At 42.9% G+C, this 18,200-nt stretch overlaps 1 protein-coding gene across 9 annotated transcripts in view; it reads left to right on the top strand.

Moving 5' to 3' along the window:
• sash1b (SAM and SH3 domain containing 1b) overlaps positions 1-16,388 on the top strand; it is a 73,040-nt gene extending 56,652 nt beyond the window's left edge. For 4 of the 9 annotated variants that reach the window (XM_035743495.2, XM_035743500.2, XM_052486521.1 and 1 more), the window contains 15 exons: positions 2,327-2,439; positions 2,698-2,799; positions 4,393-4,525; positions 5,005-5,283; positions 5,491-5,669; positions 6,092-6,166; positions 6,263-6,409; positions 6,592-6,730; positions 6,936-7,105; positions 7,218-7,424; positions 10,728-10,878; positions 11,073-11,204; positions 14,402-15,381; positions 15,765-15,896; positions 16,026-16,388. In XM_035743495.2, the coding sequence (XP_035599388.1) occupies positions 2,327-2,439; positions 2,698-2,799; positions 4,393-4,525; positions 5,005-5,283; positions 5,491-5,669; positions 6,092-6,166; positions 6,263-6,409; positions 6,592-6,730; positions 6,936-7,105; positions 7,218-7,424; positions 10,728-10,878; positions 11,073-11,204; positions 14,402-15,381; positions 15,765-15,896; positions 16,026-16,082 (2,996 nt within the window). In that variant the 3' untranslated portion in view covers positions 16,083-16,388. Of the gene's footprint in view, positions 1-2,326; positions 2,440-2,697; positions 2,800-4,392; positions 4,526-5,004; positions 5,284-5,490; positions 5,670-6,091; positions 6,167-6,262; positions 6,410-6,591; positions 6,731-6,935; positions 7,106-7,217; positions 7,425-10,727; positions 10,879-11,072; positions 11,205-14,401; positions 15,382-15,764; positions 15,901-16,025 lie in introns of all 9 variants that reach the window. The other 5 variants (XM_035743499.2, XM_035743497.2, XM_035743498.2 and 2 more) reach the window with 5 other exon arrangements.
• Positions 16,389-18,200: the final 1,812 nt, after the last annotated feature.

Below are 18,200 nucleotides of genomic sequence, written 5' to 3'. Positions count from 1 at the left end.
TGTTTTGGATACATCCTCCGTCTTTACCCAACATATTTCTGATCACACAAGTCAGAGAACTGTGTCCCATTCTCACTGCATCTATTTTTTTGGGGATCTCATTTAGTATTTTTCATGTGTTTATTGAAAGGGATTGCACTGAAATGAAGGGAAGACTGGTAAGCGAGAAGTGTATAGGAGAGAGTTGGGACTGGTATCCGATCCCGCACGGCATGTGCTGGAGGGTGGCGGTAAAACATGAATATAAACTAAACGTATTTGCAGATCTCCTGATATACCTGACCACTATTGAAAACTCAATGCCCCCTTTGCTAAAAAATCTTTTCAGACTACAAAAAAATCTCAGTATTGTCATTATTTAGTTTTTTTTACGTGTAAAAAAAACAAGCAAAATAATGACCAATAGGATTTTGTTTTTTAAAGCGCTCACTACAGCAATCGTTTAAGTGGACCACAAAAAATATAAAATACTTGCGATGCATAATAAGTGACAACAAATATATAAAGATAACTGTATTCCATTACTCATCCATATGAAAGCAGATCTAATTAAATGGAATAATGTTTCCTTAACTCTCACATGTAGAATAAACCTCTTTCAAAATGGCTTTAGCGCCCACAGTTTTTGTATTCATTTTTCGGTAATACAAATTACCCCACAAAATACATCCTTTTAAAAAGTAGACTCGGTCATAACAGACTTTATACGGGCAAATAAAATGCATAGCATTTAAAAAGGAAAGTTTTACATCTTCCAAAGTCTAAGGGTGATTTTAATCTTCCAGACTTGGAATTGTATCAACTCGCTACCCAAGGCTTTAACTCACGACATATAGTTAAATACATTAAAGAGGAACAATGGGCACATATTGAAGATGTCCATGTTCATCCCCAGAATCTTTTTACGTGTGTAATTTAAAAGTATAAAGCTAAGAACATTAACTTCATAGTTAGAAACACAATAACAATATGGAAGGAAATGAAACGTGTTCTACACGAACCAATATCACATCCCTAAAAACACACCCTTATGGAACAATCCTTGGATAGCGTTTCGGAATTCACAGATAAATTGGTCCAAATGGAAAACTAAAAGCATAGAAATCGTAAATGACTTGGTAACAGGAAATACATTTATTTCCATGTCGGAATTTAAAAAATGAATTTTGAACTGACCAGTTTCAAATGCATGCAACTTAAAAGCTACATAATCACGAAATGTCTGAGCAACCTTGAGATAATCTTATTTGAGTCAGAAAAGGATGTTCATTTGATGGGCAAGATATACAAAACCTTGCAAAGAGCCTATCCAACTGACAATCTATTAGAAAATATAAACTATTGGAACCAATAACTATTTTTGGCATAAAATGGAGGGAAAGTTGGAGCTTATCTAACAAAATTATAGTTAATGAAAATGTACCCTTAATACAGTATAAACTAATGTATAGAATTTATTACACACAATTCACAAATTCTACAGCACAATGGTCGAGTCATGTTTTAAGTGTAAAACTAATAAGACTCAATAATCCATGCTTTGTGGGAATGCTATAAAGTGTGGAAGTTGTGGGCGGAGTATTCCCTAACTTACAATCTAAATGTACTTTTAATCTCTGCATACTTCAAGACATGGATACCCGATGTGTTGGACGATTCTCTACTAGTCACTCATCTTGAGAAAAGGTTTACTAAAAACCTTAGAATTCAATGAATCCGCCATCATTAACACAATGGAAAAATCAAACGATTCATGATTTAACTATTGAAAGTGCGTGGGCTACGTAGAGAAACAAAATGGTGCCGTTTCAGGCCATGTGGCAAACAATGCAGGCACTAGGGACGGTGTGTGAGCATGTGGGTCTGGGCGGAAGAGATGTCGTTGTTTGCGTTGAAGTTGTTGTTCATATATGTTTGTTTTGTATTTGGTGTGGGGGGAAAAATAATACATTTAAATATGATTTCAAAAAATAAATAAGTTTTGAGATGCACCATTTCATTTTCAATAGTGTAAAAAAAAAATATTTAAAAAATGCACACGATACTTAGTAACAACAATAATATGGCAACTACTGTCTAACAATGACATAATAATAACATGTATTTTAAACTTACATTAACAGAAAAGTTGTACAACTACAAATAGGCCTACAACTAAACAAAAACAACTGCTGCAACTACTAATACAACTAAGCACCTATAATATATACAGTACATACATATTTACAAATATCTACACATGTTGATGTTTCTATGAGTTAAAAACAGTTTGTTCCTAACATTTGAAAAAGGGGTTTTCTTAAATTCCCTGTGTTCTATTTACCAGGTGAGGACATAGGTTTTGTAGCCAGTGACATCACTATGAGTGATGAAGAGCGCATCCAGCTGATGATGATGGTCAAGGAGAAGATGATAAGCGTGGAGGAGGCCTTGGCAAGGGTATGATGATGTCACATCCTGTCTTCCTATCGTATGATGTATTTTCCTCCAGATACCGTACTGGATCTCTTTTCTCAGGATGTACTGTAGGAGTCCTCTGCAATTACTGGATATTGAGCATCTCGGTAGGATTTATAACGAGGGAATACAAGTCTGATTTGATCACGTATTTATTGTGCTTCTTTAGCTCTTATCGTACCATATTGGATACTTATCGAGTCTCCTTCTCCTCTCTTCTCTCCCCTCTCCTCCTCACAGCTGAAAGAGTTTGAGAGCCAGAGCAGACAGAACTGCAGCACTGATCTTACAGAATGGCCTGATGCGCCCAGTCCAACCCTGAACGAGTCCTCCAACTGCAATGTAAGTGTCGCTGATAACTCATGGATGTAAGTGTTGTCACTCTGTATGGATTTGGTGTGTTTGGTGTATACTATATGCGCTCATCGTTCTGCCATCTAACAAGGCTAGTGAGGTGTTTATGCCCCCCCCTCTGTCTCTCTCTGTGTGGTGTAACCTGCAACCTGCCCACTCCAGGCCCTTTCCCAACAGGCAGCCCTCTATTCATCCCAGTCAAAGCACCTGCTTAACCCCCTATTGTGTTGCTGTGAGTGGGTAGATTCAGCACTGTGCTGTGTTATGCAGGCCACAGCTCTTTTCTGCATGGTTGGGGTGATTAGGGGGCTCAGGTCCAGCCCACATATTTCAGATTCATCTGGATGGCCTCACTCTGTTTCTCGCTCTGTCATCTCTTCCCATGGCCATTTTCTCTATCCTCCTACTGTCACTTAAAAAAATACAATTCTAAACCTAATTCCCTGTTTGTAGTGTATCCCCATCAAAACCAAAGTGTTTGCGCTTTTGAGCTTTAAGTTGATGCACATTTTCCTGGAGACTTCACTTGTTTTCCTGCTAGTTCTTGGCTCCATGTTGTGGCTACAGCTTCTGACTTCAACTTTATCTTCCAATTATTAGAACATGCATACTGTTCTTTATCGTAATTTGAGTTTGCTCAATAAGAATGTACAACTATAGTTCTGTAAATAATAGAGTACTCTCTCAAACATTTTTAATCTTATCTCTTTTTTTGCCAAGATGAAACCTGCTCTAGACAGGCAGAATAGGCATTATATTTAATGGTTCAAGGTGCTATACGTACTGTGATGTAGCCTGTATGAAAGCCCCTGAATCAGGTGGACATTTTTATCTCACCAAGATGAGATGCTCTGTGACAAGATGAGCCCATGTGGTCAGACGTGTGCTAGGCTATATTTAAGAAATTATAACCATGGTTTCTTTTTCTCCTCTGGTCCACAGCTGTAGCTTTCACATCTGGTTTCTTTCTCACTAACTCTGGTGAGCTGTAGCACATTCAGCGTGTCATCATAAGCATATAAAAAGGACACGGGAAAGCGTCTGATTTGATAGCTGTGGCGTGCTGAACTATTGATCCACTGTGAATAAACGGATGGTTTTTCTGACCACTGTCCCAGGCACTACATATGAGATGGTATTTTGGTCTGAACACTTCTAACTACTCTGACCTTTTTTTTTTCATGTAGATGGGGGGATTCCAGCTTGAAAACCTTTTGTTTTTAGCATAAACCACCGAGTCAAACAGGCCGACCACAGTGCCTATACATAGACTGCAGGTCTACACTCTGGATTGATACTTTGTTATTTTATATTGAGGTCATATGCTGCATGCAGTCTCTACCTTAAAATAATAGAGCTATGTTCTCATTATGCATTTCTCGGAAAGGGTGAAGAATCGCACTAAGACTAACTTTACCTTATAAACGGGTCAAATAAACATTCAAACGTACATTGTTTTCACAGGTTCCATTTTCCTAGTTAAAAGGCTTCAGAGCTCTACTGACTGACTCTTTATCATCCTTACCCACTCTTTAACTGGGTCTCCTCTCCTTCCAACCCGCTTCGTCTGTTCATCTTCAGCCAGGTGAGCAGTCGGAGGGTGAACAGGAGGAGTCTGGGACGTTCAGACGGCTCCATAAGCTGGTCGGCTCCACTCGCAGGGTCCGCAAGAAACTCCTCAAGATCGACGAGTCCAAGAAGCCTGAGTCTGACGGTGAGACGGGTCACTGCAGGAGTCTTATGACAAGCCCAAACACTCATAGTCCCCATAGGAGAACCCTACTGAGAACCCTATGTGGAAAGGGTCCTACCTGGAACTATAAGGGTTCTACCTGGAACCAAAAGGGGTTCTTCAAAGGGTTCTCCTATAGGGACAGCCAAATAACCTTTTTTGGTTCTAGATGGCACCTTTCTTTCAACAAGTGTAGGGTGAAGAATAGGGCAAAACCATAGTGCACCAGATAGGATTTGGACAAGTCTCATTAGGGTCCAGATGTGAAGCTTTAAATAGTTTGTAGTCTATACCCAACAAATGATGTTGTTCTCTAGAGGTCTTCACTTGGCTTGTTTCAAAAAGACTACTACTACTAATCCAAGTTGAGTTGTCATCCATTACACATCACATTGTCTTGCGATTCCCTTACTCTGCCACAAACCTGTCCTTACTCCTGTCACCTCCCCTGTCCTTCCCAGAGTCTCCGAGTATGGTTGGGCCTGTCCCGGGTGATGTCATGTCCTCTCTGTCCCTGTACTCTGGGGTTCAGAAGAAGCAGTCTGGCGGGTGTCACCACGTTGACTCCCAGGCCTCCGCCTTGCGCGACCAGCTGACTCATGACCTTCGAGACTCAGACAGCCTGACCACCTCCCCCTCCTCCTCCTCCTTGGACACCTGCAGCAGCAACACACACACCCGCAGCCTGGATACAGTCTCCAGCACCAGCCAGCGACTGTCCACAGCCTTCAGTAAGACAGGTGAAGGAAGTGTCACAATTTTCTTCAGGAAAATGACCCTTTCTATGAAGATGTGTTGCTATGACAAAATTGAAACCAAGCTTAAATTGCTACTTTATATCCCAGTTATTTTTTTATGTGATCTATTTTTGGTTCCAAGTACCCTTCATTTATTTAAACAAGATGATAAGAGTTGAGCACGTTCTCCCCTTTTACCTGATGATGTAGGAGGATCCAGCCCAGCCTGTAGCCCAGGGAGATGCCCCAGTGGCGACGTGAGGGCCGGGGGTAGTGGTTATTCCCTGTCAGAGATAGAGGTTGGTGGTGGAGAGGATGGACCCAGGATGGCCCGGTCAGTCACGGATGGAGAGATCAGGAGAGTAATCGGCCCACTCAGCTACCATGGGGTGAGTAATGTTTGGCCAGATCCCAAATGGCAACCTATTCCCTATATAGTGCACTACCCACATGGCTCTGGTCAAAAGCAGAACGCTATATAGGGAATAGGGTGGCGTTTAGGAATTAGTGTATGCAGTGTGTAGTTTCTATATCTTTCGTCGGGGACAGTTTAGCCTGGGTGCCAGTCTGTCTCCCTTGCCCAACTCCTTGTGGAATTGTAATGTTTGGCTTGACAATGACAGCAATTGAGTTGGCATGAGCACAAACAAATCTGGGACCAGGCTAAGACCGGTTAGATGTTCACTCAGCCCCAAAATATCGCCACAATGAACAACACTGTCTTATGTGCTTGATTGATTAACCTGTCAATATCTCCATTTGGAAGTGATCGTTTTACGGTGGTTTATTGATTTCCTCCTTTGTTTCACAGAGAACCTGTAGCTTTGGTGGGTTTGATCTGACCAACCGGTCTCTGCACATGGTCACCGGAGATCAGGACCTCACTGTAAGTAGTTTAACAATCATTTGAATAATTGAGTTGGGGATTTTTGTTTTCCAATGCATTTGTTTCCAGACCTCCCATACTTCATACTAATTTTAGAACAAAGATGGGGATGCCAGTGTGAAAGGTGTAGTCAAGTCTCCACAGACGAACCATCGAATCTCTTTGGGCAAGAAAGTGAAGTCCGTGAAAGAAACCATGAGAAAACGCATCTCCAAGAGATACCACTGCGCTCTCTCTGAACAGGTACGTCAGACTCTATGCAAATCGTATGCAAAATGACCCAATGGTCAAACTGTACTTACAATCTAGCTTGTGTCCCTGGTGGAAATTCGTTGGACTTGGTTCATGACAATTGAGAGATTAAACTGGAGGGAACGTGTAGTAACCATGTAATAAATCTGTAGTTTGGTCTTCTTGCCTTCCAGTTAAGCCCAGACCGTATGTCCAGCGGGCCCCATTCCCCCCACAGCCACACAGACACAGAGTCACTGGAAAAAATAAAGCTGAAGGCTGGAGGGTCAGTGGAGAGCCTGAGGAGCTCCCTCAGCGGACAGAGCTCCATGAGTAAGTAGCACCTGTGTTTGGGGGTCTGTCTGGGTCCACATTTATTTGTCTTGTATGTGGCCTATATTCAGCTTAATTCCAAAGTGAAACTGTTATTTACAGTGACCAGCAGGCAGAACAGACAACTCTTGCATGTTCATTTTCCATAGATCTCGATGTGGTTTAGATCCTTTTGAATGACCCTCTCATCTCTTGTTGTTTGCAGGTGGTCAGACAGTGGGCACCACAGACTCCTCCAACAGCAACCGAGAGAGTGTGAAGTCTGAGGATGGAGAGGAGGATGAACTTCCCTACAGAGGACCCTTCTGTGGTCGAGCTATGGTGCACACTGACTTCACCCCCAGCCCCTACGACACTGACTCTCTCAAACTGAAGGTAATACACACACACACACACACACACACACACACACACACACACACACACACACACGATATATATTATCATTATCCAAATGGACCAATCAGTGTTTGTCCTTGTTTTGCAGAGAGGTGATGTGATTGACATCATCAGCAAGCCTCCAATGGGGACGTGGATGGGCCTGCTGAACAGTAAGGTGGGAACATTTAAGTTCATCTACGTGGACGTTCTGGCTGAGGAGGAAGACAAACCTAAGCACACCCGACGGAGGACGAAGGGACGGCAACCCAAACCCACATCTGTTGAGGAACTCCTGGAACGCATCAACCTCAAAGTAATGACTAGACGAGTACAGTATAAACACAGACAAACTCACACACTCATCCTCATCCCTACAGTAATTGTAGACACTCACACACTTGAATGCTGTTAATATCCTCCTCCTTTTGTGATGTATAGAGGTGAAGTCAGAAATGTACATACACTTAGGTTGGAGTCATTAAAACTCGTTTTTCAACCACTCCACAAATGTCTTGTTAACAAACTATAGTTTTGGCGGTTAGGATATCTACTTTGTGCATGACACAAGTCATTTTTCAAACAATTGTTTAGACAGATTATTTCACTTGTAATTCACTGTATAACAATTCCAGTGGGTCATAAGTTTACATACACTGAGTTGACTGTGCCTTTAAACAGCTTGGCTAATTGACATCGTTTGAGTCAATTGGAGGTGTACCTCTGGATGTATTTCAAGACCTACCTTCAAACGCAGTGCCTATTTGCTTGACATCATAGGAAAATCAAACGAAATCAGCCAAGACCTCAGTAAAAAAATTGTAGACCTCCACAAGTCTAGTTCATCCTTGGGAGCAATTTCCAAACGCCTGAAGGTACCACGTTCATCTGTACAAACAATAGTATGCAAGTATAAATACCATGGGACCACACAGCCGTCATACCGCTCAGGAAGGAGACTTGTTCCGTCTCCTAGAGATGAACGTACTTTGGTGCGAAAAGTGGAAATCAATCCCAGAACTACAGCAAATGACCTTGTAAAGATGTTGGAGGAAACGGTACAAAAGTATCTATATCCACAGTAAAACGAGTCCTATATCGACATAACCTGAAAGGCCGCTCAGCTAGGAAGAATCCACGGCTCCAAAACCGCCATAAAGCCAAACTACAGTTTGCAACTGCACATGGAGACAAAGATCATACTTTTTGGATAAATATCCTCTGGTCTGATGAAACAAAAATAGAACTGTTTGGCCACAATGACCATCGTTATGTTTGGAGGATAAAGGGGGAGGCTTGCAAGCCGAAGAACACCATCCCAACCGTGAAGCATGGGGGTGGCAGAATCATGTTGTGGGGGTGCTTTGCTGCAGGAGGGACTGGTGCACTTCACAAAATAGATGGCTCATGAGAAAGGAAAATTATGGATATATTGAAGCAACATCTCAAGACATCAGTCAGGAAGTTAAAGCTTGGTCACAAATGGGTCTTCCAAATGGACAATGACCCCAAGCATACTTCCAAAGTTGTGGCAAAATAGCCTAAGGACAACAAAGTCAAGGTATTGGAGTGGCCATCACAAAGCCCTGACCTCAATCCTATAGAGAATTTGTGGGCAGAACTGAAAAAGCATGTGCGAGCAAGGAGGCCTTCAAACCTGACTCAGTTACACTAGCTCTGTCAGGAGGAATGGGCCAAAATTCACCCAACTTATTGTGGGAAGCTTGTGGAAGGCTTCCCCAAACATTTGACCCAAGTTAAGCAATTTAAAGGAAATGCTACCAAATACTAATTTAGTGTGTGTAAACTTCTGACACACTGGGAATGTGATGGAAGAAATAACAGCTGAAAATTCATTCTCTCTACTATTATTCTGACATTTCACATTCTTAAAATAAAGTGGTGATCCTAACTGACCAAAGACAGGGAGTTGTTACTAGGATTAAATGTCAGGAATTGTGAAAAACTGAGTTCAAATGTATTTGGCTAAAGTGTATGTAATCTTCCGACTTCAACTATGTGTGTGTTTATATGTACAGTGGGGAGAACAAGTATTTGATACACTGACGATTTTGCAGGTTGTCCTACTTACAAAGCATGTAGAGGTCTGTAAAAAAATCAAGAAAATCACTTTGTATGATTTTTAAGTAATTAATTTGCATTTTATTGCATGACAGAAGTATTTGATACATCAGAAAAGCAGAACTTAATATTTGGTACAGAAACCTTTGTTTGCAATTACAGAGATAATATGTTTCCTGTAGTTCTTGATCAGGTTTGCACACACTGCAGCAGGGATTTTGGCCCACTCCTCCATACAGACCTTCTCCAGATCCTTCAGGTTTCGGGGTTGTTGCTGGGCAATACGGACTTTCAGCTCCCTACAAAGATTTTCTATTGGGTTCAGTTCTGGAGACTGGCTAGGCCACTCCAGGACATTGAGATGCTTCTTACGGAGCCACTTTTTAGTTGCCCTGGCTGTGTGTTTCGGATCGTTGTCATGCTGGAAGACCCAGCCACGACCCATCTTCAATGCTCTTACTGAGTGAAGGAGGTTGTTGGCCAAGATCTCGCGATACATGGTCCCATCCATCCTCCCCTCAATACGGTGCAGTCGTCCTGTCCCCTTTGCAGAAAAGCATCCCCAAAGAATGATGTTTCCACCTCCATGCTTCACGGTTGGGATGGTGTTCTTGAGGTTGTAGTCACCCTTCTTCTTCCTCCAAACATGGCGAGTGGAGTTTATACCGAAAAGCTCTACTTTTGTCTCATCAGACCACATGACCTTCTCCCATTCCTCCTCTGGATCATCCAGATGGTCATTGGCAAACTTCAGACGGGCCTGGACATGCGCTGGCTTGAGCAGGGGGACCTTGCGTGCGCTGCAGTATTTTAATCCATGACGGCGTAGTTTGTTACTAATGGTTTTCTTTGAGACTGTGGTCCCAGCTCTCTTCAGGTCATTTACCAGGTCCTGCTGTGTAGTTCTGGGCTGATCCTTCATCTTCCTCATGATCATTGATGCCCCACGAGGTGAGATCTTGCATGGAGCCCCAGACCGAGGGTGATTGACCGTCATCTTGAACTTGTTCCATTTTTGAATAATTGCGCCAACAGTTGTTGCCTTCTCACCAAGCTGCTTGCCTATTGTCCTGTAGCCCATCCCAGCCTTGTGCAAGTCTACAATTTTATCCCTGATGTTCTTACACAGCTCTCTGGTCTTGGCCATTGTGGAGATGTTAGTCTGTTTGATTGAGTGTGTGGACAGGTGTCTTTTATACAGGTAACGAGTTCAAACAGTTGCAGTTAATACAGGTAATGAGTGGAGAACAGGAGGGCGTGAGAGCTGGAATTCTTACTGGTTGGTAGGTGATCAAATACTTATGTCATGCAATAAAATGCAAATGAATTACTTAAAAATCATACAATGTGATTTTCAGGATTTTTGTTTTAGATTCCGCCTCTCACAGTTGAATTGTACCTATGATAGAAATTACAGACCTCTACATGCTTTGTAAGTCGGAAAACCTGCAAAATCGTCAGTGTATCAAATACTTGTTCTCCCCACTGTATATGTGTTGACTATGTGACCAAAGCCTTCCCCTATACTTTGCCCCAGGAGCACCTGCCCACTTTCCTCTTCAATGGCTATGAGGACCTGGATACCTTTAAGCTTCTGGAAGAGGAGGATCTAGACGAGCTTGACATCAGAGACCCTCAGCACAGGGCTGTGCTGCTCACCGCTGTGGAGCTTCTGCAGGAGTACGACGGTTAGTACACGCACTGATAGACACACAGGAACGCACACGCACATAGACACCAGAGGAGGCTGGTGGGAGGAGCTATAAGAGGACGGGCTTGTTGTAATGGCTGGAGTGGAATAAATGGAACTTTTTCAAACATGGAAACCACATTTGACTCCGTTCCGTTGACGTCCCTCTGCTGGTTTTGTTGTACCCTACAGGTAGCAGCGACCCGGACCGTAGCAGCCAGACTGGGGGTTCTCAGGAGAAGCTGTTACTGGAACGCCGGGGCCTACTGGGGGACTCCCCACGAGACTCTGGCTGTTACGAGAGCAACGAGAATCTGGAGAACGGTAACGACCGCCTGACTCGACTCTGACTCTCCTCTTCTTCATCCTCTTCTTGCTGCCATGGGTCTTCTCCAACCACCTCATTCTCTATCTAAAGGCATTGGGCTTCTGATTTTGGACTGATTTTGGATCAGTTTTGCCTTTCAGATCTTATGAATACGATTATACAGACAGCAGGGGGACCTGATCCTAGATCAGCACTCTTACGCAGAGCTTTTTGAATACAGGCACTGATCTTCTGACTCTTTATTGTTTTTGTTGCAAAAATGTATTTTCCCTTCATTGAAAACTGGGGAGAACTAAACTGATGAGATGGTATCTATCGCTGCCTGTGTAGAAAAGACAGGGAGAGGACAGCTAACTCTTTTACACTCAATCAGTAACTAAATTCTTCTCAGAGACCTGTGGGGCTGTTTCTAGACCCATACGGGAAGAGTTCTGTCTTAGTATAATGCGTGATGGTGGTTTTGCATTTGCTAAAAATTGGTGACTGTTGAACCAAAGGTGTGACGATAAGCTGTAGTTTAAAAATGAAATACTTGTCAGTACGACTTACATATTTACTGTGAAAACTTGCTTTATTTGATAACTAAACCATTCTTATTGTGGTTGTTTGCTTTGGGTTTTAGTCTTTAAAATAATGTATAACATAAAGAAAGGTGCTGATTTGTCAACAGCCTCTGTGGAGAGTTTTTGACGTCAAGAGTATTTTCCACACTTGTATATTTCTCTCTAGACTTCTGCTGTTTTTGTGTGTATATTTTTCTAGTTCAGAACCATATGTTGCACAATATTTTATGATGTGCTTAAATACAGACCTGCATTATGCAAATAATGTAAGATTTACTAAATGGTTAAATTATACTTGGCAAAATGGGGATGCAAAAGTTTTTGTTCAACAATAATTGTGGGCGCATTAAAATGCATAGTTGTGACTGAAACAAACTATTAAAATGTCTAAGATATAAGCTGTGTATTAGAGTTGAGGAAACCTTTAAAATCTGTGTTAAATACAGCTCATTACAATATTCCCATAGCACTTCTGATGCTAGGAGTAATACTTGCTGAGATATACAGTGCAGAGAACAAGTATTTGATACACTGACGATTTTGCAGGTTTTCCTACTTACAAAGCATGTAGAGGTCTGTAATTGTTATCATAGGTACACTTCAACTGTGAGTGACGGAATCTAAAAGAAAAATCCAGAAAATCACATTGTATGATTTTTAAGTAATTAATTTGCATTTTATTGCATGACATAAGTATTCGATACATCAGAAAAGCAGAACTTAATATTTTGTACAGAAACCTTTATTTGCAATTACAGAGATCATACATTTCCTGTAGTTCTTGACCAGGTTTGCACATACTGCAGCAGGGATTTTGGCCCACTCCTCCATACAGACCTTCTCCAGATCCTTCAGGTTTCGGGGTTGTCGCTGGGCAATACGGACTTTCAGCTCCCTCCAAAGATGTTCTATTGGGTTCAGGTCTGGAGACTGGCTAGGCCACTCCAGGACCTTGATATGCTTCTTACAGAGCCACTCCCTAGTTGCCCTGGCTGTGTGTTTCGGCCCGTTGTCATGCTGGAAGACTCAGCCACGACCCATCTTCAATGCTCTTACTGAGGGAAGGAGGTTGTTGGCCAAGATCTCGCAATACATGGCCCCATCCATCCTCCCCTCAATCCGGTGGAGTCGTCCTGTACCCTTTGTAGAAAAGCATCCCCAAAGAATGATGTTTCCACCTCCATGCTTCACGGTTGGGATGGTGTTCTTGGGGTTGTACTCATCCTTCTTCTTCCTCCAAACACGGCGAGTGGAGTTTAGACCAAAAAGCTCTATTTTTGTGTCATCAGACCACATAACCTTCCCCATTCCTCCTCTGGATCATCCAGGTCATTGGCAAACTTCAGATGGGCCTGGACATGCGCTGGCTTGAGCAGGGGGACCTTGCGTCCGCTGCAGGATTTTAATCCATGACGGTGTAGTTTGTTACTAATGGTCTTCTTTGAGACTGTGGTCCCAGCTCTCTTCAGGTCATTGACCAGGTCCTGCCGTGTAGTTCTGGGCTGATCCCTCATCTTCCTCATGATCATTGATGCCCCACGAGGTGAGATCTTGCATGGAGCCCCAGACCGAGGGTGATTAACCATCATCTTGAACTTCTTCCATTTTCGAATAATTGCGCCAACAGTTGTTGCCTTCTCACCAAGCTGCTTGCCTATTGTCCTGTAGCCCATCCCAGCCTTTTTATCCCTGATGTCCTTTCACAGCTCTCTGGTCTTGGCCATTGTGGAGAGGTCCTTCTGGTCCTTCTGTAGCTCAGTTGGTAGAGCATGGCGCTTGTAACGCCAGGGTAGTGGGTTCGATTCCCGGGACCACCCATACGTAGAATGTATGCACACATGACTGTAAGTCGCTTTGGATAAAAGCGTCTGCTAAATGGCATATATACTAGGTTGGAGTCTGTTTGATTGAGTGTGTGGACAGGTGTCTTTTATACAGGTAATGAATTCAAATAGGTGCAGTTAATACAGGTAATGAGTGGAGAACAGGAGGGCTTCTTAAAGAAAAACGAACAGGTCTGCGAGAGCCGGAATTCATACTGGTTGGTAGGTGGTCAAATACTTATGTCATGCAATAAAATGCAAATGAATTACTTAAAAATCATACAATGTGATTTTCTGGATTTTTGTTTTAGATTCCATCTCTCACAGTTGAAGTGTACCTATGATATAAATTACAGACCTCTACATGCATTGTAAGTCGGAAAACCTGCAAAAAATACTTGTCCTAATACAGTGGCGAGAACAAGTCCCAAATGGCACCCTTTTCCTTTTGACCAAGGCCCATAGTGCACTACATAGGTAATAGGGTGCCCATTGGGATATAACGACAGTCTTTGAGCAGTTCTGAAGTGTGCCACTGTCCGAGTGAGAGCCCGGGGATGGAATAAACTACTCAGTGGTGTACTAGACCGGCCTGTCTACCTGCTTATTTCTGCCTCATTTCACTCACCATCAATTCCTACCGGACAACCATTGTATACCAGTCAACTTTCACAATTCAATAAATACTCTTCTTTTTAGATTTTCTGTTTCTCATGTATTTCTATTTTCCACTGGAAAGAGCTTCATATAATAAAGTAAGTAACAAATGATGTGCATTATGCACACACCTGTACCTGTTTGTTTCAGAAGGGAGGGGCAAAAAGACGTCTTCTTCCTTGAGTAGGTCCTCGTCTGGTTTTCAACCCAGTCACCTCCCATCCCCAGAGTCCACCGGCCTCCCCCTCACCCCGACCCACCCCAGCAAGACCACCTTACAGACCAGACCAGAGCACCAGTCCACTACCTTACCATCTCTAGGAGCCTCCATGACCAGCTGCAACCTTCTGAGCACAGGCTGGAGCCAGAGCCATTCCAGTCACACCCACAGAGCCATGCCACTAAGGAGCTGGAGCTGTGGCAACCTGGGCTTGGCAGGTAAGCCTACTCCCACAGCCCTGGGGCCGCTGAGACCCTGCCTCCCGTTGGGGGAGCTTCACTCAGACCAGGGCCTCCACACCACTGATCTCCACACCCTGGAAGACATGAAGCCAGCTCATACCACCATGTCCAAGGCTAAGGGACAGGGCTACCCTACACAAGAGGAGGCCCTACAGCAGTTGTTGACACACTCTGAAGGATCTTTCCTGCCCTCACAACCACTGCTCACCTCACCTTGTAGTGTTCTGTCTGATACGTTAGAGTTGGACATGGTAATTCCCAGGTTAACAGACCTCATTCCATACACACACCTCAAAATGTCTACTCCAGGACGTAGACCCAAGCATCGTTCAGCCAAGCCTTTCCTGTCAAACCCATGTATACCATCGTCACCCCCAGCAATGACCAGTGGCAGTGCCTATAAACTCTTCTCTATAGATGGCGCCTCTTTAAAGGATGAAGTTATTACAGAGGCAACAACCCAACCGTGCTGCTCAGACCTGGCAACCCAAACCTGTATCTCGTACTGTGACCTGGCAGACTCTCCTCTCCAGTCTGAAGCTCACAGGACACAGCCTGCTGGGGGAATGGAAACTATGCCTGTCAGGTCGGTCAACCTGGGACCCCTCCTGGAGGAAAGACTGGAGTCAGAGGGGATAAATCTGACAGCGGAGCCCTTCTCTGACAAGGTACGCCCTCACCACAATTATACAGTACTGGTAGTAGTACTATGGTAGTACTATGCTCATGCAGTACTAAGAAGTACTATGTGGGCTAAATAGCACTATGTTCACTAAGGATTAAGCAGCAGTACTATGCTCATACATTTCAATGTGTGTTAATGTAAGTACTGTGTTCAGTTACATAAGGTATCCACAGTGCTGTCTACATGCAAAAGGGTACACAACACATTCACTGGCTTCACAAATAGCACCCTATTCCCTATATAGTGCACTACGTTTTGTGAGGGCCCAGTAGTGCACTATATAGGGAATAGGGTCTTATTTGGGATGGACCCACAATGTTGCCCCTTTAAGCCCAGTGTTTCACTCTGACCCATCTCCACCTGCAGTATGGTCGCTATGGAATCCCCCAGTCTCTGGTCCAGAGGTACGCCACTGACCTGAACCAGCCTCTAACAGAAACCATGTATGCCTTGGACCTGCTCAGACTCTCACAGCTCCGCAAGCAGCAGCGCATGGCAGTGAGTGAGTGACCTTTTACACTACTGCAGTATTCATCTATTCCTTCTTTAGAACATTTGAATAAGTTCAGGGTAGCATTATCTAATGACTATGCTCTAAATGGCTTTTCCTATCCTCCATACCCCCAGGTGTGTCAAAAGCCACAGACCCTAGCGCTTGGACTAACAGCAGTGACTGACAACTGACACGAATAGAATTTACTGCAGCTTACCGAGTTTCCTATCAAGGTGTCATATCAAGTCATTTACCTTTTTGATTTTAAACTATTATGAACATGTCTAAGCTATTATGAACATTTCTAAGCTATTATGAACATTTCTAAGCTATCATGTTAATAGTGTACATGAAATACTGTGACTGACTACTGATTTTTATTTTTATTCATTTAAATATTTTATACGTTTGAGTGCCATTAAAGCAATACAAAACATTTTCTTTCAATGTACCTTTTCTGGAAAGTTAAAATGTATTAAAAAATCGGAGACATCTGAGCACGTGTCGTCTTAACATTCTGTATACTCCCCTTGACCTAAGGGTAAAAAATGACCCGCCTTCACTAAACCCCTAAACTAAAGCAGCTTAATTGAATTTTAAACTTAAATCTATTTTGCATGAAGAAACAACTTGTCATTCATCACAAACTTTGTGAATATATGGAATTTCCCTCTTCACAATGCAGAAAGACTGCATTTAATCAGTGGACATCACTTGTTTTTATTACAACACACCTGTCATAATTTATTTTTTACTAAAGTAGAGGTTTATTATTATTGATAAAGGTACTGCATATGTGTGAACATAAACATTTTAGCAAGAGATGGCACTTGTATAGCCTAAGAAAGTAGCAAAAATGTGCAGAAAGTAGTTTTGAATGCATTTTATTGAAGGGAAACGATAGCAGTCTTGAACTTTTTTGGGTTAAAACAATACCAACTGAAATGTCAAGCCCCTGTGCCATACTATTCAACTGCAGCGATCATTGATTGCTTGTCTGAAATATCCTTCTCCCTGAGGGGTTTTGGCTATGTTTAAATGGCATAAGTACTGTTCAGTAGAATCCAGAAATGCATTAATTCAATGTCATTAGTCTTGGTAGCTTCCAAAACATTCAAATGACTTCTAACACTATTTCACAGTAGAGAATCAATTGCATTTTATATCGAGCCGGCAAAATCGCAATTCTTGCAATAATTTAATTCATGTGCAATGGCAGGTATCACTAATTGTGACCAAAAAGAGGTGCATACCGAGTAAATAGGTCATATTGTTTCATGATTTATCTCTAGCAGAGCATCTGTTAACAGCCTGGTCCTGAAGAGCCTCTGTTCAGAAATCATTCACATTTTATTTCAAGACTGTTAAATCTCTGCTTTCTATTCATGAATTCATTGCTTTTCATTTATAGCAGCAGGTATCACTAATTGTTTTAACAGAAAATGGTGCAGAGTGAGTGATTTTTATATTATTATATCCTGGTACCAGTGGTGCATAACTATGGCCTTGGCGGGCCTCTCATGGAGACACTTCCCGACCAGCACCCATGGCCATAGTTATGCACCACAGGTACCTGTCGGATCCGAGGAGGACAAGCGCTCTCTCCACCTGGACATTCTTCCTAACCAGTCTCAGCCCCACAGATACCCCCAGGACCCTGGCCCTGCTCAAGGACGGCTCTAGCCTGCTTACAGCACTCCAGGATGCCCTGGCGGGCCCTTGGCTCCACCTTCAAGTGCCAGTCGTCCACCTGCCTACGGTACCAAACAGTCGCACAAAGACATCAACTGTCTTTCCTCCAAAGAGCATACAGATTTAACTTGTAGTGAACATGTGGAAAGTTGTTATAGTTCCTAGTGGTAGAACCTGGGCATCCCCCTTTCTATTTTTATCATCATGTCATTTAGTTTATTTCAGAGTATTCCTCGTCATCATGTAAAGAGCATCTCATTTTATGATGCAATGATGCTTTCTAATAAAGTTGAACTGGACTTGCCTGGTGTGCTGCCCATCGTCACGCTGTGCATCCTTGGGTAGATGTAGAACTGCACTTCACCATTCCGGATGAAGTGTTGGAGCCAGGGGGCCTGGGCCTTTAAATCGAAGTTTGTCATATACAGCATAGTGTACACAGCACAATGAAATGCTTATTTACAAGCTCTCCTCTCAGGTATAAACACCTTCAGGACCTGTCCCCTAACAGGGTAGACCTGAGAGTCCCCTACTCAAGACTTGGCCCCCAGACTGGGGCAGTTGACAATGACATCATATCCCTGGCTGCTTAGTTCCTGGAGATTTTGTTTACTTTC

The sequence above is a fragment of the Oncorhynchus keta genome, chromosome 29 (genome assembly GCF_023373465.1).
Source record: "Oncorhynchus keta strain PuntledgeMale-10-30-2019 chromosome 29, Oket_V2, whole genome shotgun sequence".
Classification (NCBI taxonomy): Eukaryota; Metazoa; Chordata; class Actinopteri; order Salmoniformes; family Salmonidae; genus Oncorhynchus; species Oncorhynchus keta.
Note: the sequence above shows the minus strand (reverse complement) of the source record. Positions and strands in the feature narration are given on the sequence as shown.